This window comes from Haemorhous mexicanus, chromosome 23, assembly GCF_027477595.1.
Source record: "Haemorhous mexicanus isolate bHaeMex1 chromosome 23, bHaeMex1.pri, whole genome shotgun sequence".
Taxonomy (NCBI): Eukaryota; Metazoa; Chordata; class Aves; order Passeriformes; family Fringillidae; genus Haemorhous; species Haemorhous mexicanus.
Genome location: NC_082363.1, coordinates 4176145 through 4199065, shown reverse-complemented (window position 1 = coordinate 4199065; position 22921 = coordinate 4176145). Strand labels below are relative to the sequence as shown.

Sequence of the window (22921 nt, the reverse complement as noted above, 5' to 3'; positions counted from 1 at the left end):
TTGCTTTGTGATAAGTATTCAGTTTCTTTCCTCTTTTAATCATGCTGGTTTTTAGTTGAAGACAGGAACACTACTGCCCTTTCCTTTCTGTACAATGGTGGCTAATGTGCTATAGGTGACTCTAGAAAAAACCAAAATCATTAATAATGTTGGGCCAGATAACTTAATCTTACAGATGTTTTATTGTCAGCACAAAACTATAGATACCATGCTACCAGCTAGTAGGGTGGTGTTAAAATTAATGGTGTGCAATGTGAGTTATTGAACACTTCTGCAGAAATCTTGAATTAAATGCAAGCTGAATTCAACATCTGTTGCATATTTAACATTACTAACTTTGAACTTTCCAGTAAATGCAGAACTAAAATGCAATTGCATGTACTATTCAATAAAACAAAAAACCAAAATGTATCATAAATAAGTATTTTATAACTTTATTAAACTCAAGACATGACAATATTCAAAATACAAAGTGAATTATTTTTTATTCAATACTGTACACAATGCAGAAATATCAGTGCATTTCTATAGCATGTATTTCACCTTCATTTAGTTTGTACTAAAACAAATAAAAAGTAAGCTTAAAATAGCTCAAACATCTCATTCAGCAGTTTAAACTGTAAACACCTTGTTTACTTCTGTTAGGAGGAACACATTCATCTTCTGCACCCCTGTTAATGAGCACCCTTTCTCTTGTGCTTATCTGTGAGAGGATAAATGTAACCAAACTGAGCACAAGAAACTGCTAAGGTGGCACCTCAGTGAACTTCAGTGAATGGCTGAGGCACAGTGAGGAAAAACAGCAAGAAGCAGCATCTGAAGCAGCAAGAGATGGGACTGACACTGTTCCTAAATGGAATCATGTTTTTTCCTCATACCCTCCTCCTCCTCCTCCTCCCCTAAAATACTGAACAGAACCCAGACCACAAGACCAGCTTGTGCTGTGTATCTGTAGTTAATACAGTCATAATTTCTGACTCTAGGTGAGCACATGGTTGTTACTGCCTACCTCACAGCAGCCCTGTGGCTGCTCAGGACACATTCACACATTTCTAGGATCCAGCAGGAAAAGAGCAGCAGCAGAGGCTTAGCAATAGCTGGTCCAAGTCTCTTCTAGGAAAAACTGCAAAATTGAGCCAAGTGTGTCTAGCAACTGAATTCACAAAATCTAACTCACTTTCAAAGTCTATTAGCATCAAATTAATTTGTAAGATAGATTAATCTTTCAAAATGCACTTCCAATATGCCTGCCAAGTCTTGAAGTGGGTATCCTGTCTCTCATTTACCTTCTTATGAGACATATCCTAGTAAAAGAGGACAGTCTGTTCTCAGTAGAATTCCTGTGTAAAAGAAATTTTGGAAAATAGCTATTACAAAAACTGTACTGCAGTACTTGGTCTGTTGTCTGCTTTATAAGTGACTCTTAAGCAAAGATCAATTTTTAATTTTTTTTTAAAATAACATTGACTACCAAACATGTTCATCTAGGTAGCATACAACTGGCCAACTGTGACTACCATCCCTCCATGTTTCTGCAGAATCTTTGTAGGTTTTCAGCTTACATACCAAGACAAGAAAAGTCTTAAGAAACATATCGAATATATGCAGCATAAGAGGACTTTACCATCCACTTTTCAGTTCTCAGAGGACAAACTGCTCCTACTTCATTATCTGTAAGAACTTTGTAACATGATAAAGTTCAGCTCCATCCCAAGCAAATGAGCTGAGCCTGTGCTCCCAGGCACTATGGGGAAACCACGTAGGACAGGTGCTTTCGTTTCAGGGGACCACCTATGTCCATTCTGGGTTTTGAGTCCAGTTTTATTGGGGCTGAGGTGGCTGTGCAGTCACCAGACCAGGACTGAACCTCAGTGTTAGAGCTCCTCTCCTCTGCTTCTCTGAAGAATTTCTCATACTTGTCCAAATACGGAGGTCTCTCTGGTAGCAGATAGTAGTGCGTTGAACTGGCCTTCTTACCATTTTCAATAATTGGAAGAATGCAAGGGACCCTGTTGGAAGATCCTTCACTATTTTGTCTTTGTAGAGCTTTGCTGCTGACATATTTAGGATCAGGTGCAAAGCTCTGGGTGGGGGGCATAACCCCATTGAGGTATGATGGGAGGCTTTTGGGGCTGGGGGTGCGGGAATTGCTGCGTGACAAAGGCTCTCGAGGGGGCACTTTGGGGGGCCTGTCTTCATCACTGTATGCACTGGAAGCAACTTCTGCTGACCACCTCCTGTAGTCTGGCTTGAGAGCCCGTGGGGGTATGGGAACCCTTGGTGGAATCTCTGGTTTATCTTCATCAGAAGTTGGAGACGACCTGTTTAAGTGTCCAGTTAGTCTTACTATGGGTTTATTGAGAGATCCAGCTGGCCCAGAGTGGGACCTTCGCAGGCGTCGATGCAGCTGCTGGGGGGGAGGATAAATACTGGATATGTACACATTTAGGCTTTGTGTAGGGTTGGCATCTTCTGGTTTTGGTCCTGCTGGAGCATCAAAATAAGCATAGTTGATTTGTCCACAGCCCCTAAAGCTCCGACGGCTTGGAGCACTGGATTTAAAAGGAGGAAGTTCATAATCTTCTAACAAAAAGTCAGTATCTGAGCTAGTCAGGAATTCTACCTCTTTGTCAACCTCATCTGGAGTAAAGTCTTCAGATATAGGCAGAGGGGGTAGTGGCCTGCAGCTGCGATCATTAGAAGATGCAGACAGAAACTGAATTGGTCCATTTTTTATTGGCATGTGAGGAGGTGTTTCTTCAGAAACACAGCCCATGGTCAATGAGAGTTTACTAAAGCCAGGAACGAGATGGTCGTCGTACCTTGAAATTGGCTGTTCATTTTTGGGACTTACAGGAGGTGGACTGGATTTCTGAGATGGGACTTGGATGCAACTTCCAGCAACATGGTCATTCAGGGAAGCCTGGTTGGAAGAGTGCCCTAAAAAAGTGAGAAATTCTTAGAGACACTTTTCTAAGCAACACTCCAGCACATGACTCTGCCACTGCATATTTAATTCCTTCTAATGCAACAGTGAGTAATGTCTGCTTAATGTCTTCATGTAGTGAAATGCAGGTATTGCAGATCATGTCTGGTTGTGGATTTACGCATTAGTAGTGAAATGCAGGCATTGCAGATCATGTCTGGTCATGGATTTATGCATTAGCAGTGAAATGCAGGCATTGCAGATCACATCTGGTTGTGGATTTATGCATTAGTAGTGAAATGCAGGCATTGCAGATCATGTCTGACCATGGATTTATGCATTAGCAGTGAAATGCAGGCATTGCAGATCACATCTGGTCACGGATTTATGCATTAGTAGTGAAATGCAGACATTGCAGATCACATCTGGTCATGGATTTATGCATTAGTTAAGATAGTAGCAGATTATTTTATTGTTTTAGACCAGTGCTCCAGTTAAATGAGGTAGTTCAAGAAACCCCAAGCATAAGCAAGAGAGCTACAAAGATCCCAGCATAAGACCACAACATGTAATTTTTTTACCAAATATTTTTTCCATCAAAAGTGTAATGGCAACTCAGAGGCTTCCTATGTGCAAGGTGAATGGGAGGGGACTGGAAAACACTTGGATGCTTCCAAGTGTTGTCTCTATAGATGTTTTTCACAAACCCAGACACACATGGATTTATGTATGAGTGAAATCACAAAACCATGTGGGATGGTTGCTATAAGGATAATTTTACAGGTAGTTATCTACACTAACATGCATCTACACTAACACATATGGGTGCATATGAATGTATTAGAAAGACAAGCAAAAACAACAGAAGATTCAGAAAAGTTAAAACCAGAAAAGACCACAAGAACGATCCAAGAGTTTTTCTGCTTTGCATTAGCCAGTCATTGTTATCTAAAGCAACCTCTGCTAGGCTGCACAAGGTGCTGAAATCATACAGCATGATGTGAAAAGATCGTTTCACTGGCTCGTGCTGTTTGGAGGCGGCGCTGTCGGTTCCCTGAGCGGCCAGCAGGGGCCGCAGGGTTCGCAGAGAAATCCCCGGCACCTCCTTCCTCCCGCGGCCGGGGCACAGCGGTACTCACCGAGGGACGGCAAATGCTGCTGCTCGCCTGAGGGGTTTAAATTGTATGTCACTGCTATAGGGTCCACATTGAAGAAAGTGCTAAAAAAAAGAAAAAAAAAAAAAAGCCTTCACTGTAAATGAACCTAGGTCTGTACTGGCACAAGTATTTGTAACACTCATTTCATAGACTCGGAGATAAATTTTAGCCTCACTCACTTTTCAAATCCACTGTGGGTACCCCAGCAGGTTTTCAGGCTGCCCATGCCTTGACTGGTGTGAAGAAATCCGGTTTTTAAGGGGACTCTCATCTCCTGAGCAGCAACTCCTGCAGTTGACATGGTGCAGTGCTCTCTGAGGATGTCTCACAACCCTTGATATTCAGGACTTGGCAGGTTTCCTGCAGCTTTCATTCCCTTCAAGAGGGAGGACACAAATGTCAGAAATATAAACCTGATGTTGCTCCACGTCTCATCTGAATTTTCAGTATTCAAGGAATTAAATAGCTCTGTAGAAAGGCCTCCTATCCTAATACTTGCCAACTGGAAAACTTGACCAAGCTTCTTGTTTTGAGTCTGATTGCAAAATTAAAGTACAAAGAACTACACTGCATAGAAAAAAGGAAGAATATGTTAAGGTATTGATATATGGCAGTTGAGTATCCCACAACTTCAGTTCTTGAACATAAAACACTAGTTACTCATGCAAACAAAGTTTTTTAAAAAAGTTTTCTAGAACAATCTAACATTCCAGTAGATGCCTTCAGCTGTATCTTCCTGCTGAAGATTTTAGGTTCCAGTGTAACCAACATCTAGAGCCTAACTCCTATGTTAAGTATTATCTTCCACAGACTTTGCTCTAATAAACAGAATTACTGACTAATTGAATTAGAATTCTAAAACTTCTTTTACATAAAACAGTAACTAATTTTAACTAACTTAAACATTAAGATACTTTAAAACAGCCTCAAGTCTTCTAGCTATTTCAAACACATTGGAAATCTAGTGATTTGAAATAATCTCAGCTGAAACTGCTGTGCTGCATTCACATCCATTTTGAATGTGTGAAGAATGCTTTATCTATCTCATTTATGGCAGAAAAAATATGTTGGGAATTGCTTTATATTGAGTAAGTAATCAGTCTACAGAACAAATTGACTCACAGGACTTTGTTTAGGAAATTCATCAGGGAGGGGAAGGGGAAATGTAAAATTAGTCAGCATTCTGAAGGCAGGAGAAATTAAGTCCAAGACTATAAAAACGATGTTCTCTGGGTCTCTGCTTCATCTACACAAATATCCTACATTCAGCAAGTGCAATATGGTCTGTTTAAAAAAACATACAAAAACCCTCCCAAACCAAACCCCATGCAAAACAGTTTAATTCGTATCTCTCTTGAGAATCAATACTATGAACATATAATATTAATGTGAATTTGTCCATATCCCTCAACCAAAAGAATTCCAACTAAAGAAAAGTCAACCAACAACTGAGGGCTGGCAATATCAGGGCTCAGCCAACATGGCAAGAAAATCCCTTCACAGAGTAGTACTGCAAGAAAATGTGGTACAGACACAGGTAGCAGCTTATACTTATGGTGAATCTGCCCAAACCCAGGCATTCTATGCAGATGTGTAATCTTCCTTTTCCTTTAGCAATAAAGATCCATTATACTTTGCCAGCATGAGGGATGGGCCAACTCCCAAGCAGGACTAAGGACAGTAAAGCAGGAGCCCAAGGATTAGTGTGCAATCCAGCATCACTATTTGCAATTTCTAAACAATTGTTTGAGAAAGAAAACTCTGCTGCACTCTTTCAATTTTGAATTGGTCCAGTATTGACCTTAAGGAAACAGTAGCTTCTGTACTTTGCAGTAACTTCTGTACTTCTGTAGCTTTATGATGTGTGAGACCTAATCCCATTCTCTTCAGGAGTGTGATGGTTTTCTCAATCCTGACTGTCTGCATCAACAGAAGTGGGATTGTTTTACTCACTGCCAGATACCTGATATATTTTAGGCAGGCATTTCAGAACAAGTCTAGCCAGGAGACTTTAACAGAACTGAAGCAGTGTTCTATGTACTGCAGCACAGTCCTGCTTCATTCAGCCCTCCTGATTCTAGTAAAGACCATCCTCTTAGACAACCTCCTTATAAAGCTAGCTTAGCCCTGGCAATTCTTGCATAACACAGTTCAGTTGGACCCTTCCCACTAACAGAACTGCAGATATTTCATAGCAAAATAAAATAAAAACACAGAGCTCTGGGAAGCAATAACACAGTCCTGTAAGTGCAAGCAGACCCACTGTCTTCAGGGGAGCAAACACTGGAGATACCCATTTGTCAAAATGACTTAAGCATACAGTACACATATAGCACCAATTCTAAAATTACTTCATATCAACATAATTTCCAAATAAAACATCCATCTTATCAGCTCACACTGTATTGAACAGTGGTTTTGTTTTTTGTGCCTCACAGATCCTATCCTATTAGCAACAAATCTACAAAAGAAAGAAAATTCATTAAGAGAGCTTAAGACTAATGCCTGCTATCCATTTCAATATTTCTGAAGTCAAATGCAAGTCACAAGTTAAAAAACTGCTGGTATAGAACACTGACTAGTCAGCAAATGATTGTACTCCACCTCAGTGTGTGTACAAGATCTGACAGGACCATGAGACATTGATTATGGTATAACAAATGAGGGGGGAACAACTGCTGTAGTTTGAGAGCACATGTAAGGTGCTGGCTGTGATAACACACAACCCTTGCAGGGCTTGTTAAGCCCAACCTCCACCAAATCCCACGCCTAAACCACTACTAGTAATTACTGTGTCAGCTTTCTGAATGCTGTCTAAATCTCAGCTCTCAAGACTGATAGTTGCACAATCACCTCTCTGAAATCTCTCTGGAATGCTAAGCTCAACATCTGAAAGAGACTTCAATATTTACATACTCTAGGAAAAGGTAATTTTCACTTGTTTCAGTCTTTATTGTTTCAAAATAAAGCACAATTTATATAGCCATAAAGCTTGCTTCATTCATCAATGAGCTCTTTGGGGATCCACAGGTGATTTCCCTTGACATTTGAGAGAGTTATGAAATTGTCCTATGTGGCTTAAGCTAGGATATCAAGAGAGGTAGTGCTTCCACTAAACCACCTAGTTACTTTTTCAGTGGAGTCTAGAGAAATGGTGCTTGTATTTTAAAACATGCATAAGCTTGTTTGAAGACAGTATCTTAAGAGGGAGACATGAGAACAGCAATTGAATACAAAGTTTGTATTTTAGACAGCATGCTCTTACTAAAACTGAGTAGTATATATTATATTCTAGGAATTGGTATTAAAAAAAATTACAAAAGTCAGCCATGAAGATATAAACATCAACAGTTTTCACTGTTAACTGCTGTCCCAATTCTGCCTCCTTAAAAGTTTAAGGATCTAAACTTAGCCATAAATAACATCAAACTCTATTTGCTGAAGAAAATGGACACTGCACAGTAATGAAGCATTGCTGATCTCCCATTTGTGTGCTGCTCATTTGCACAGAGTGGGCTTTCAGTTACCCTGCTTGTCTGACCTACTTATGCACTTTATGGCATTTAGGAAGACCGAAGCACTTTTGAAGATGGTACAGTTTGTGTGATTCAAGAGGAGTACAGACTAAAAGTATGGCTGGTAATTTCTACAGGGCATTTATAAGCCAAGCAATTGGAAGATTTGCTGGGGCATTAGGAAGCTGCTGACACCCTTCCCTGTAAGGCATGGTAACAGTTCAAAGGAGGTGCTTGTAATCACCCAGGTCTGCTTGTGTTAACAAATATCAATAACAGCAAGTATTGGGGAGGAGACTGATTTTTAAAATTGTTTTTTTCAAAGCCAAATATACCTTCAGACTTCAACAGGAGGGCTATGTGTGAGCCAAAAATAGTCAAATGTATCCATAAATACTAGCATATCTACATAGTAAGAACTGTGGGCAGATTTTGTGGTAAGTTGAATTACAGCAAATACCCCAAATATACAGTTTTCATACAGATACATATGAATAAATACTTGTGCATTAACAACAGTCACCCTCTGTTTAGAAACTAAGAAGCATTTGCATATGTATTTAGCACAACCTATTACCTATCACCAATCACACACAGAATCTTATTCCTCTGCTCCCTGTTCTCCCAGCCCCAATGCAACCAAGTATTTGAGGCAGGTTAAGTTCCCAACAAAGAAAACCTTTCTGGTATGCACAGTAGACTAAAGCATGCTCCAGAATGTTTCATTTGATGGGTATGGAATAGAGCAACTTGCTGTACAGATTTCTGAATGCCTGTACAAACTTTCACCAGGTTTTATAAAGGCAGCACTCTTGACAAGGAGCTTATACACTTCTTGTAAGAAATGGGAAAGAGGGGAATGAAAAAAGAAGACCTGCTTACCCCTGCTGGGAGGGGAAGAAACGTGTCTACCTTAAATCCACAACCTATTTTTTGCTCACCTTGCCACCACATTATCTTTAACGAATCTCAGAAGCAATTCACAGGAGGAGGGGCACATTTTTGCACTACAAGTCATCTACTCCAGCTAGCTGTTCCTTATTTGACAATGTGATGTAATTTCCTTTTTCTCCTCTGACTTTCTATTTAACGTAAGTACCTGAGATACAGCCACCCCTTTTCATATTTAAGTATTTCAGACTTCCAAGTATTGGACTTTAAAAACCTAAGTGCTGTTAATATACTTTCTGGAACTCCAAATACCTATAAAATTTTTTAAAAATTCTGTTTCTCTATTTCTTATCCCTCAAGTACTTCTGTCTTTGCAGCTAGATGAGTGCTGAGTGACCAACACTTAGCAGAAACAGCCTCATGAGAAAGATAGTTTAAATCTATTCACTTAATAAATAATTAGATCTTCTTTACTATGCACCAATCCTCCACAGTGCAGTTCAGTATTCCTCAGTCACAGGCCAAAGCATGCTCAGATACAGGCCTCAGAAAGTATTTCCATTTATAGGAATCATATTCTTTACAGTTATTGTATAAATGAATTACATTCTTACAACTTTGGGATATTTTTCTACAGATTCTGCCAACCAGAAATGGACCACTCTGTAGTAAAGAATTAAAGACTATGATCACTAAACAGTCAAATCATGGGTGCTTGCAAATAAAACAAGTCCTATGGGTATACAACAGACCAATCACCTGAACAGCAGACAAACTCTGTATTTAGATTGTAACAGTCAGCTATTGGAATACATTCAAAGAACCATAGTTCATCAAGGAGTTTAAGTTCAGTTAAAATTTGGGCTACCATTTCACAGTCCTACACAGCAAATGGGAGTAACCTTTAAATTGCCAGTAGAAAACTAATAATTAAATAGCAAGACAATTGCCTTGCCTCTGCTTGTCAGATTTCAGATGCATGCTTAAGGTATGGTACTTCACCCTCCTGAAAATTTTAATGTGAATATAGACAGCTTACATTCAGGAAATAAAAATTCCTTTCTAGCTGACTCAGACTCATAACCATAGTGTTAGACACACTGTGATAAGTTTTAGTTCTCTTTTCTACTACAGAGAACTGGAACTGTTTTTCTCTGAAATAAGTCCTGTACTGCAGAGCATGGCAGACATAGGGCTTCACTAAGAACCTATGCCCACCAACTCAACAGGTAGGTTTCTATAAAAAAAATTCAGAAAATAGGTATAGGTAGATTACTAAGGAAAGACAGCTAAGCTTGTGCATAAAGTAATTTGAATAGTTTAACAGATTATAAGTGCAATTCACAAATGCATTTGTGATGCAGAGGCATCATTCACCTGCCATTTCAGTACACCAAAGATTCAAGTATTCCCAAAATGACCAAAGACACCTGGCTCCCAGAGCCTTTCCCATACAGCTAATCTGTAACGAGGTACTGTTATCTTTGGATCAAGCACAATACATTTTCTGCTTATTCAGAATAATAAGCACAGGACCCTTGGTCAGTGACAGGAGAGCACTGAAGTCTCTCTGGAGTCCCCGGCCTGCTCGCTCTGCTGTCAATGCAGAAGGATACAGCGATGTCTCCAGATTTAACCACCACAGACTGGCTATTTTAGAAAATCGAGCATAAGTGCGTAATGAGGTATTAAGTCACAAAGAAATGTTTATTCTAAATTAAGCCAGCCTAAATTAGAGTGCGAAGCGCAGAGCCTGAGCCCACAGTGCGGTCTCTTGTTTACTCACAGGAGCGAGAGGAGCAGCTCGGAAGGAGGGAGAGAGCACTGATACTGTTTCGGGTCAGGAAGAAAACGCGTGGCACGCCACGTTGATTTTCAAGAATGTGGCTGCGGGCTCCGCTGACCCCGGGCGGGTCCCGTCCCACTCAGAGGGACTGCCGCCGCAGCGAGCGGGCCGGGTGTCGCCCCGGGATCCCCCGCCAGCCCCGGGGGGAGCGGAGCCGCAGCGGCTCCGGCCCTGCTCCCCCCGCCCTCTCAGCACAGAACGCGCTCCCGGCTCCTCCCGCCGCGCCGCCGGCCCTCACACCCGCCGGCGGGTCCGCACCGCGGCTCCTAGCCCCGAGCTCAGCCAACCCCGGCGCCACGGCCCGACCCACTCGCGTGTGCCGCCGGATCCGCCGGCCCCCGCTTCCCTCCCCAGCGGCGCGGCCCGGCGCGGCAGGGACGGGCCGGGCCGGAGCCGCGGGCGGGCAGCCCCAGTGCGGCGGGCGGGCGCGGGGGCCGCCATGGCCGCGATGGGCGCCGGAGGCGCCGCGGGGCCGTCACTCACCCCGACAGTGTCGCGCAGCTCCGCGCGGCCGCCGGCGCCACACGCATGCGCCGCCCCAGCGCCGGTCACTGCCGCGGCGCGCGCCGGCCGCCGCTCTTATGGAGGGGGGCGGAGCCGCGGGTGGCCCCGCCCCGCCTCGCGCCGCCAGTTCGTCACGGGGGGGCCTTAAAGGGGCGGGGACGCGCGCGCCCGGGAGGGCGGTGTGGCGGCTTCCGGTTCCGCCGGGCGCGGGGGCCGCGGCGCTTCCCGGCGGGGGCTTGGGCGCAGGCGATGCCGCCACCGCCGCTCCGCGCCCGCCGGCGGGAACGGCCCCCGGGGCGCCCTCTGGGTGGTGCCGCCTCCGCCTTGGCAGCCCCTTCCGCCCCGGCTTGCGGGACCGGCCGCCTTCAGGCTCAGTGAGAACGGCGTTCGCCAGCCGGGGGGGAAGAACGAGGAGCTCGCGCTCGGCCGCTCACAGCGGCGGGCAGGCAGCGCCCGCCCGGGGATGCTGAGGCGGTGCCGCTCGGTTCTTCAGCACTCGGCGTCCTGCCCTGTCCCTCTGTCTTTCCCTGGCCGGTGCGCTGATCCCTCAGGGCAGATGCCTGCTGCTCCCCGCTTCTTCCGTCCCCGCGTTCCTCTTTCCTACGGCGGCAGTCACTCGTTCCGGTACCCCCGGGCCTGTCGCGGTCCTGTCCCGCCGCTCTCAGGGCCCCGCACTGCCCGTCTGTGTGGGGAGTCTCCCTCCGCCTTCCCCGGGCTCGGAGCCCTCTCCGCCGGCAGCAGGGAGCGCTCGCTCCCCCCGCCCGGCTCCCGAGCGAGCGGGGCTGGGGCGCGGGGCCCGGGCCGGGAGGGAGGCGGCGGCCGTGGCTCCCCGTGCTTCCCTCCCCGTGCTTCCCTCCCCGTGTTTCCTTCCCTGTCGGTGCATCATGATTTTCTCTCCTAAACGGGTCCGGGCGGTGAGGTGGGGCCAGACCTTGCCCACGCGTGTTGGCGCCCGAGTATTTTGCAGTCACGGGGAATCCCTGTCCTTCAATATTACGGGAAGGAGAGAAAACACCAAACCTTTCACTGTTGTAGGAATTGGTCTTGTGAGTGTCAGTTTTCATGAAATAGGCATATTTGTGATTAAATAAATCCATCTTCATGTGTAATGATTTTTTTGGCATCTTGAGAAAGTATGGTTGGGCTCTCACAGATTTGATGGTATTTTTATCATAAGACCTGTTGTACTGCTGTAAAAATACAGGTGAGAAAAAAGGCCAGAGTTATAACCTAGGAGAGATTTCCAGTGTGGAAAATGATGAAGAGGTCCTCTAAATTTGACTGGACATGTTATGCAGGTGAGAGAAAGTGAAAAGAATATAGGGGGAAGTAGAAGCCATGGAAAGGAAGGAGAGGAGCAGAGCGTGGGTTTGTGATCTTGATGAATTGGGCTACACTTAGCAGAGACTGCAGGATGTTTGTGTTCTGGTGGCAGTGGCTTGTGCTGAACTGTACGTGCTCAGAGACTGCTTCCAAGTATTTGCTGTACTTCTATTGTTCTGGACTTGAAGACCGTGACTAATTATTTCTGTGGATAAGCTGGCCCTGCAACTTGAGTTATCTCAAGTTTAAATTGTCCTGGTTGCATGAGGAGAAAGTAATTTCTTTTTCTTTTCCTTTTTTTTCTCTTTTTATTTTTTAAGTTCTGGTGTGTTGATGTACATGCTGACTGATATGCAAACTGCCCCAAATGTTGTAATGAATGGATACAAAGGACAAACTTATCTTTGAAATGTTTTTCACAGAATGTTGACATGACTTGAGTAGGACAAACTCTTGTGGTGCCTCTGTAGTGGAACATGAGGAATAATAGATGTTTGGCTTCTTTACTTGTTTGTACCTGAGAATCTTTGATCCAGGAAAAGATCTTTCTGGTATTCCCTACAGGTGTTACCTGTGGTCTCTGTACTTCTATCAGCAGGCCTTGTTTTGATTTGTTAGATAATTTTGGAGTTAGTTCATGTGCATGTAATTGAATGGAATTTTTTTTCTTACTGTTAAATAAGTTTACCTATGGCCTTTGTTCACTAAAACTCCATGCCTTAAACCTCTGATTGATTGTCCTACTGAATAAAAACATTTAGTAATGGTGTGACTTCCAGTAGTTTCTGTGCTGATTTGAGGACAGAGGAAATTGAATTCTGCAGCAACAGTTACATTCCCATTTCTCTCCCTTCTTTGCAACCACCTCATAGTTCTGTAGGCATGTGTAAACCACATTTTGTAATTTGCTAAGTGCCCTGAAGACTAACTCCTAAGCAGTCTTCAACACCATGGGTCATCAATACTAATAACAAGTCTGCTAAAAACAACAGCTCAATGTTATGAGAGGCCTTAAACCTCTCCTGTAGCAGGTTTGGAGATGGATAGCAGAGTTTTCTGTATTTAATAAATGAAAAAAAGAATAGCATAGACTTTCATTCATGATAGTACCTTTCATTTGAGGATTCTCTTTGCAAAGAGAATCCCAGAGATACTCCATGTCCTTTGATCAGTTGTCCTGTTTCTAGCTTGCTTTACACCCTATACCTTTCCTATGATCTCAGTCCCCTTCATATTTCCTGTTTTCAACATTTAAGATTTTCAGTTGCTCCTTCTGTTTGATTTGAGAGGAGAAAGGCACACATATAAAGCAGCAGCTGGAGAAGCAAAAGGCAAAATCTTTTTACGAAGCTAGAAAATTACAAAAAACTTAATGCTGAAAGACTTAGTGGAAAATAATAGAATTGTATTTTAATATAGATAAAGCTCCTGTTAGATAAAGATCTTCTTTAGATTGTTGTGATTTTTTTTGAGCCTCCTTCTATAAACAACAACTTTGTTTTACAGTAGCTGCTGCTGTATTGCTTAATCATACTTATTTGTGGTAGATGCTCTTGAGCAGGAAGCTTGGGGTTTTTCTCCATGCTCTCTGGTAAGCATGCCTCCTGTCTGGTTGCCTGAAAGGGAATGAGTAGCTTAGACACTTTTCTTTTTGGCCTTGTTAATGACTAGAAAAGGTAATTGTGGTCAGTCATCAGAGAGGAAAAGCTTTCCCGAAGAGAGGCAAACAAAGTGCAAGTTGGATGCTGTGGTGCTAGTTTTTGCATGACTAGTTATGTGAGTGAGGGTGCTGTGGATGCATTTCTCTTGTACCTCCAGAGGTGCTTCTGCAGAGCCAAGATCTTGTGTCACAAGTTATTTCAAATATAGCCTTTCTGAACCCTTTAGTAAGGCATTGCCTGGACCAAGCAAACCTAGCAAAATGCAGTGCAGAAGGTGGTTTATGAATCCATCTTTCCATCATGAGAAGTCCTGAATTCTGTCATTATTCAACAGATTAAAATTCAAGACAGTGGCCTTGGCTTGGATGCTGACAGCCAAAAGAAATGAGTTATCATGTGGCTCTTACCTCTTTCTTAAAAATCACACCCTTTGCCTCAAGCAGAACCAGGATGTGCTCTGTAGGAGTTAAACTATGCAATCCTTATGCAGCTGCATTTTATCTTATTCAGGTACTTATCTGCTGTTCTGCTCTGTGCTAATCTGGCTGAGTGGATCTACATATGAACGTTGAGGTTAAGGACTCTGGTGGTACTCTCTGACATGAAAATGTAAACAAACTATGGAGATAAGGAAATTCTTAACTACCTAAGTTTTGAACGTGTACCACCCTGAACTGAAGGAAAGCAACTTAAGCATGTTTATTCCAGGGGAAAAAACAATACATATGGGACACATTAGAATTGCTGCAGTCTCACTGAACTGACAAGAAGTCAGAGCCTGGTGCAGTGGCTGTAAAGTGATGTGCTGGTACATGAGTGGAAGAATATCTCCCAAATTACAAGCAGTTAACCTTTATACTTGTATTCTTACTGCGCAGGGCATGCTGCATGGTGTCCTGTGGTGCTTCCTGTGGGATAGAGGAATGAAGGGAAGGGGCAGAGACAATGAGTTTAAGGCATTCACGGATCAGCAGTGCAGACTCTCACATAACAAGGGTAAACTACGGTGCAACTGTACAGACCTGATGCTGAAATTCAGCTGTGAACAGGGGCCATTACTCAGTCTTTGTTTGAATTGTCCCTATACAAGACTTTAAAGCAATTGGATAATGCTAATTTGTCTCTTAAGCCATCTGCAGAAGCTGACACAGATAGCAAATCTTTTATGCTTCAGGCATGTGGAAGTGGTTTGTGATGCAAACATGCTATCTAAAAGTGGAAATACAGCATGGCTTTTGTGAGTTCTTGTCTGTGTACCTTGATTACATCTCTGTCTCAATCCTGCAAATACCAGAAGTTTTACTTGCTTCAAAAACTAGTCACAGAAAGCCTGATGAAAGAAAAATCCATTAAGGCTCTAGGGAAAGTGCCTTGTATCAGACTGCTGGGAACTGGGAGGGGAAGTTGCCCCCTGCCCTAAACATTTGCTTCCTTTTTTTAACCCGTGCCAGGGCAATACTGGATTAGGTGGACCTTGGGATTTGGGGCAGCACAGCTGCTGTTGGCATGCATCTGTATTTTTCATTCCCTTTTATGTTTCATTTAGACTTTTCCATAATTTTCTGTTTATGTAACTGGGTATACAACGATTTGTTTCTGCTTACAAGATTCAGCTCAGGCCCTTGTCCATGGAGTTGTATCCTGAATCCTTTCAGGAAAGAACTGTGCTGTTCTTCGAGTCTAGAGACCAGGAAGAAGGGAACTGCTTTAGGAGAGTGCAACAAAACTTTTTCAGAGTAAGGACTCCTTATTGCTGTGAATGAGGAACATGTGCATACTTCACTGGTCAGATTTGTATGAATGCAGTTGCACCAGCCAGGTGTAGGGCAGAATGAGTGTCTTGCATTTCCAGTTTAGCCAGAAGACCCACAGAAGGGAGGAAACTCATGGGTCAGTAAAGGAGGGCTAAATTAGAGGTTAGCATATTCAAGTGTCTAGACAGCGAATACAGACATACTGCAAAATTCAGTCTGTCAGGGAGTGGAGAGTCTAGATTAAAAAGCCATTTCAAAGGCACGTTGCCTGAATGGGGTAATCATGTGCTCAGACTTTTTCAGCACATAAGCATAAGCTGAGTGAGGGAAGAGATCAAAAAAGGACACAAATATTGACACAGTCTGTAGCAGCTTAGACTGGAATGGAACTCGATAAATTAAAAATAGCTGGTTGTTCACACTTGTGTTTCCCAGAAATGGCCACAGCCACATCTGTTTTTTACCATCCATTCTGTAATACTTGAACAACTCACAAGAAGTGTTACCTCCTTCCTCTTGCTGTAGAGACATTGTTACACAGTCCTCCCAAACTGAGTTCATTCTTGCTCTCGGGCATGTAAACCGTGCATGTAAACTGGTCATCAGGAAGCTGAGCTTTAGTCTGGTGAAACCCGGAGCTCACTTAATCCGTTAAGATTGTGTGCTTTCAGGGCACTGTGTGCTTTTAGGGCAGTGTCCAGAGATGTTCCACTCTGTATGCTGGGCACATCAGCAGAGGAGCTGACTCAAATCCCAGTTTAACTACTCTGGTGCATCCCATCTCCTTCTTTGCAGAGCCAGAGGACTTGTTGTCAGCTGACGGGCTCAGTTGTGTTTTTATGCCCTTTAGGCACGGTATTTCACACAACTGTAGTGATGTGCATAGTGACAGTTTGGGGGAAGTTCCAAGAACCCATCTATGTGCAGTGTTAGGGTCTGCAGCACCACTGAAGCTCCTTTTCAGCCATCACAAGAACCTGTTGTATTCTGTTACCTTGGTCTACTGCACTATTTCTTTTTCAGTGTGCTTTTTTTTTTTTTTTTTTGTCATGGTCATCTGACTGCACTCAGTACATAGATAGACATTGTCTTTGTGGCAAAGCCTGACAACTATTGGATGCATTCACACAGTGCTTTGCAGGTAGAGGTGTCTCTCCTTCAAAACAACTAGAGTCTTGTTTTCAGGACCAAACAGGAACTCTTGAAAAATTCCTAAATATTGCTCGATTCTGTAACTGTTGTGTATTTATATTGGCAAGCCTAGAAGTCATCAGTCTTTGACAGTCATAATTAGACAGTAAGTTTCACTGGGACTGGCAGTAATGGTAGGAGTCAGCTCTTTGTTTTTCTGTGCCTTGTTCTATCATTTTTAGCTATAAAAGATAAAATGCCATAGCCCATTCTTTGGATGAAATAGTTTATTTATAGTGTATGTTAAGGAAATGTCCCCCTCTGGCAGTCACACCTGAGCAGGAACTGAGGCCCCTTTGCAGCTGCACACCCACATTTCCACAGTCACACCAGGTTTCCCATCACAGAGTCTCAGACATCCTGATCCATGAAATAATTTAATCGTGGCAAAATAACTAAATAACAAAATAACAGCTTGAGATGGTGCCTCTGACAAGGGACCCCAAACAAAGGGGCTGTTATATCCTTGCAGTCTAAGCGTGCAAAAGTCAAGGGGTTGTGCTGCTGTCTCTGTCCTCCCCTGGCTGGGCCACAGTCCCCAGCCCTTTGTTATGCTAAGGGTCAGCAGTTCACAACCTCTTTTTTTAGGGTGCTCTGGCCACCCAGAACTCTACCTGAGCAGTAGCTGCACCCTGAGCTAGCTGCACTGAATGGATTCCCCAAAAAATATCATCAGTATCCATCCTTGTGATCTCTACAGAAGAAAGAGTAGGCAAAAGTGACAGCCTTCTAGAAGTATAGCAGGCTGTTAAAAAAAACATCACCCAGGGAAGCTTGAGATGCCTTGTGTATCACATGGGTATTTTTGAGATCTCTGAAAGCAGGGTAAGGAGATTCCACAGATTTTGCAAGATTTGAGGGTGGAATAGTGAGTGGCTTTGGTGAGTCAGGGAGGTAAGAGCAGACTGAGCAGGAAGGACAGTGGGAGTAGAGCTCATCTGGTTCTCATTCTGAACCAGTAATTTCAGTGGAAAAGCTGTATATATAGAAGCAGTATTTGGAAACAGTTCTAAGTGTATCATTGTAGAAATTAATAGTTTGGTAACTTGATTCCCAAGTAGTATAAAGTTAATTTTACTCATCTTTAAGATTCTGCCTATGTGGGGCATGTGGAAGGGGACACAACTGTCTGCCAAGCATTTGTATTTTGAGATGTGTGTTTGTATTTGCACCACTCATCCTGTACCACAGACACCCCCAACAAATTGAGACAGTGCTGGTGAACTTGCTTCTGGGGTTTTTTTGGCATATCAAAATCTGACATGTGTTTTAATGTCTGTTTATGACTGGCATCTTTAATTCCAGACCCTAATGCTCTACTCACCTGAGTGCATTTGTGCCTACTGATAGAACACTAATTTTCTGAGAAGTGAATCTCTACAGAACCTAATGATTTTGCTGGGGAAATAAAATAGGTTGATGAACATATCTGAATTTTGGCTCTTAGATTAAATAGCTGATAGCTATTTTAAATATCTATTTAGAAGTATTTAAAATGTTGTCTCTCAGTTATAAAAATACAAATCAAGGGAACAATCTGATTCTGTATGTTTCTCCACTCCTACCCTCAGCCCCTCCTAAAAACTCCACCTAAAAATACTTTTTCCTCCTTTAATTACCACATTGAACTATATCAATTGTGGGGGTTTTTTTTCAAATACTAAAGTTACTTCTGTGATAAAAATTAAGAAATTTATGAGTGATAATAATTTATGAAATTTCTTGGGTTTAAGTACATTGCAAAATAATTAAAGAAAATTTTGGGCAACTAAATAACTTGAGTTTTTAGCACATCTTTAACTGCTTAAATTATATGGTGTTTGTACTGTCTTATAGCCTTTTAATTGTTAATCAAAATGGTGTGAATGCCTTAGTTGAATATATATCTTTAGTCAGTTTGGAGGCATGTGGTGTTTATATTTTTAGTAAGGATTTGTGGTAATGAGATTGAGATGTTGAAAGTAGGTATGAAGAATAAAGTATGATTGAACTGAATTTGCTGTTGAGCTTAAAATATGGAGAGGAGAAAAATATTCCTGTTGCATGGCTGGAAATAGCTGAGCAGGGAGAGCAGTGCTGCAGGGTCTGGGTGCTGAGGCTGCACCTGCATGGCCAAAACCCTACATCCACAAGTCTAGAAATTTCTGTTGTCTTGGGCCTGCACTCTCTTCTATCCTCTGTGGGCTCACTGCAGGTCTGGGAGCTGGAATTTGTTGATGGAAGCCTCTTCTCCTCCTCCTGGGAGCTGCTGAATGTCTTGATGGGTTCAGGGCAGAGCAGCATCTTGTGTGACCAAACTGAGCAGACTTTACTGGGCAGGAGCTGCAAAATGGGGGTGACAGTGGTGGTGGCCTTGGCATGAAAACTCTTGTCCTGTTCCTGGGTTTTCCTGTGGTTTGTTCTCCCTCTATTGCCTGTGCTTCCTCCTTTGTGATTCCTACGTGCTTATGAACAGAAGAAGAATAATTTTATTTGTAATATAGCACCTGGGAATCCTATCCCAGATAAACTTCAGCATTTCCAGGAAGTCATAGGTACTTCTCTTTAAAACATCATTAGTTTGTCTTTGTTTTCTCCTTCTCTAATTGGCACTTTCCATTCTAATAAACCAACACCCACAAACTGTGCAGCCACATGATCTTTTCAGTTAATACAAATCGTCATTTCCAGTCCAATAGACTCAGTTAATTGTGCAAACCTGCAACACACCCATAAAGTGGCTATCAGGTTTGTTATGCAACGATGACTCATGAAGGAAATGTGGAGTGTAATTAAATACAGTGATGCAAAGATAGTAGTATGAAGCCAAAATCAAAGTATAAGTGATAATCATCTGTATTAAATGTTTGTTTCTGCATGTTGTTTTCAGAAATTACTTAAATTATAAGTTATCTGGCTGCTGCACACATGCCTGGCATATGCTTGGACAAGTTAAAAAGTGACCTGCAAACCTGTAAATAAGCTGAACTAAGTCTGCTATCAAAATAGTCTTTTGAGGAAGGAAAGGTATGTAGCTCAATCTCAGACGTGTCACGCAGGCACTTTCTAATTCTGGTGTGATCTCCCAGGTTTTCTGGTCTTGTGAGAAGCAATAGTTTCAAGTAAAGCCTCCATGAAGTTTTTTGCTATTAAATGATTTCTAGTAATACATGTCTATTCTCCAAGTTACTTTATATTTCCACTCTCTAGCAGGGAAAGATGCTGACTGTGTATCAATGGAGTTTTTTTGAGCTTTACTCAGAGGACAGATTTTTTGCTGATGGGTTGATTTCTCTTAAATACTCTTTTTATAACTTTGAAATTAGGCTTCCCATATAGAAATGCTCACATGCAGGAGGATGGCTGCACACTACTCTGCAATTATGGGTTTTTTTTAGCTTTTCCTGAGCTGATTGCTGTATAAGAGAGCACTTTCTTGTCTAATACACAACTAACACTGGTGCTAACCTCTGGCACGTTCATGGTAAGTAAGTTAAGAATTGTTTTTCTTGTCTGTCAGATGGTATTGTGTTCCAATGCAGCAGCTGACAGCAGCTCAGCAGCATTGTCTCCTGAAGGCAGCTGGCTGACTCCCAAAAGACAGCCCACATTTCAATGGAAAAAAAAGATAATCCAGAAATATGTGTAATGAAAGTAACATCCATTCAGGATCTTCTGGGTGTGTGTGAATACCAAAACAGTGCACTAATTGAAGTTGTGAATTTCAGTCTTCTGCTTGGCTTTGGATCCAGTAAAAGCCAAGAGGTTTGTGTGGAGGAAGAAATGTAACATGAGAAATGCCCTAATGGGTCAGACCCACAGCCCATCCAGGCCAGTAATTGAACTCCTGTGGGAGCAGTAGCCAAGGCTGCTTTGAGGAAAGCTTACAAGCCTGGATGCTTCTGTGGTCCAGTCCTCCTGCTCTGTCCCAGGGGCCATGACTGTCCTTGTCTGGTCCTGTATTTGCTGGTTACAGATCAGTTTTTCCATGCCTTTGGTCCCATTTTGAACCTGCTGAGTGCAGTCACCTCCACAGCTTCTGCTGGTTGCAGGATCTGTGAGTTTCTTGCTCATAGTGTAAAAAAGTGTTTTATCTGCTCTAACCCAGTTTGCTGCTAGTTTCTGCAGGAACTCCTGCTCCTACAGTTCTAGGCTTTGGTAAATTACACATGGTGAGAGCTGCATTTCAACTTGTTTATTGCCTTTATGAGTTTTGTTAACCTGTGCTGTAATCCTTCCAATCTCCTGTACCCTTTCTCTGCTCCTGATGGAAATCTCAGCCCCATTGGTCTCCCCTCATGAACTCCTGTTTCTTCTATCATTGTAGTTACCTTTCTCTCTGCATTGTCCTTGTGCAGAGACCAGAGCCACTCTGTCCTTCTACTTTTTGTTGTCTGGTTTTGGCAGCTGCCCCAGTTTGAACCCCTGGCTGTGGAGGGCTGTTGGGCTGACTCACTGAACTGCCAGTTCTTGGCTCAGCATTGCACAGGCCTGGCTCACACTGGTTTTCCATAGATTAGTTTGCATTACCTGCACTGAAGCTCCTCTGCTTCCTAAGGCAAGCAGAGGGGATGGGGGTTACCTTCTCTTCACTGTAGAATAGTCCAGGTAGTCAATGTATTGAATTTAAAATATTATATTTCCATTGAGTTTATGTACATTGATGGTTTTGATGTACTTATAAAAATTTTGCTCCTGCAGAAATTTCTCTGAGAAATGGCAACAGCCATTGCTTGTTTGTGATCACTGTGTTACTGGTTGAGAGGAAAGAAAGTTAATTTGTTTACTCTTTTAGTAAACACTGAAACACTGCTTAAAGCCATGTGGTCCTTAGACTGTTTGTTTTAAAATAGCCCATAACCAATTCATTCTACAAACTGAACCAAGAGCCTCATGAACCACCTTAAGATGTTTCAGTGGAGTCACCAACAAAGGTGCCCCTTTGGGACAGGGTGAGCTCATGGTGGCTGAGGGGCTGCTCCAGCTTGTCTTTGTGTCCAAGAGAGGAGAATGAGGAAGAAGGCTTGGAGCAGGAAGCCAGCCATCAGCTTATCATTTGTGACAGGCCACTAGAGCCAGCTGCTGAATCCCTAACAGAGAGTGGACAGAAACTGAAGGTTCTTCTGCCCCATTTCTAACATGTTTTTCTTTCATGTTTACTGGGGGCTTCTGTTGGAAGCAGAATCTAGGGATGGAGTTGAGTAATGTCTTATGTGTTATAGAAAACAAATCATGCTTGGTGTAAAATAAAATTTGCAGTTGAGTATTAGAACACATTGCCAGGGAGGGATAAACAGGTTTTTGACTAAGCAACCCCACTGCAGTATGCTTGAGAAGAAAAGTATTGGCTGTTGTCCCAGGGATTGTACCTTCCTTCCCTGTTGTTTGCTAAGTAACTGCTGTGTGCTACCTGAGTGTGGGGGGTTGGTCCTGGCTGGAAGTCAGTCACCCACCAAAGCCCTTCTACCACTGCCCTCCACAGCTGGACAGAGGAGAGAAAAGATAAGGAAGGATTCATGAGTTGAGATAAGGACTGGGAGACATTACTCACCGAGTACAGTCCCAGGCAAAACAGGCTTGAATTAGAGATATTAGTTTATTACTAACAAAATGAAGAACAGGATTATGAGAAGTGACATAAAACCTTAAAAACACCTTCCTGCCACTCCTCCCTCCTTCTCAGCTCTACCACCACCCCAGTGGTGCAAGGAGGCAGGGAATGGGGTTATGGTCAGCTCATGATTTGTTTTCACTCTGCTCTGAGAGAGGGAGTCCTTCCTCTGCTACAAAATGGAGATGCCTATGAATAATCTATGCCTTAAAAGTTATATAAAATAAGATATCAACGAGGTTGTTTGGCAAGCAAGTGAACAGGAAGAAGTGTCACGAGCATCATTATTTCTTGGTGTCAGAGTGAAAGGGTTGATTTGATAATTTGTCCTGATAGCTGAGTAACCCTGAGTCACCCAAAGTAAGACTTGACTGCTCAAGTCAGATTTAAGGTAGCTGGGATATCCCAGTCTGTAATCTTTTTTGTTGCTGTTGAAATCCTTTTCCCCTTGGGTGGGGAAGCAATCTGTCAGGATTTTCCTCATGCTACTATTCACCTGGAATTCCTTCAGGGATGGTGTACACAGCTGGATCACATCTGCCATCTGCCTGAAGTTCTGTAGA

General features: G+C 42.9%; 1 protein-coding gene and 1 long non-coding RNA gene across 3 annotated transcripts; one reads left to right on the top strand and one right to left on the bottom strand.

Annotated features, from left to right (window-relative positions):
* Nucleotides 1-409: 409 nt before the first annotated feature.
* Nucleotides 410-10922, bottom strand: ERRFI1 (ERBB receptor feedback inhibitor 1). Of its 2 annotated transcripts, none has more exons than XM_059866770.1 (4): nt 10819-10922; nt 4263-4459; nt 4066-4145; nt 410-2940 (listed from the first exon to the last, which is right to left on the bottom strand). In XM_059866770.1, the coding sequence occupies exons 2-4, from the start codon at nt 4382-4384 to the stop codon at nt 1745-1747; spliced, it is 1398 nt and encodes a 465-aa protein (XP_059722753.1). In that variant the 5' UTR covers nt 4385-4459; nt 10819-10922; the 3' UTR covers nt 410-1744. The 2 variants fall into 2 exon arrangements, with proteins under 2 accessions (XP_059722753.1, XP_059722754.1); XM_059866771.1 differs by lacking the exon at nt 10819-10922 and adding an exon at nt 10276-10500.
* On the top strand, nt 2938-4650 carry LOC132337838 (uncharacterized). The gene is made up of 2 exons (XR_009489276.1): nt 2938-3075; nt 3128-4650. It is a non-coding gene; the product is annotated as an uncharacterized LOC132337838 (long non-coding RNA).
* Nucleotides 10923-22921: the final 11999 nt, after the last annotated feature.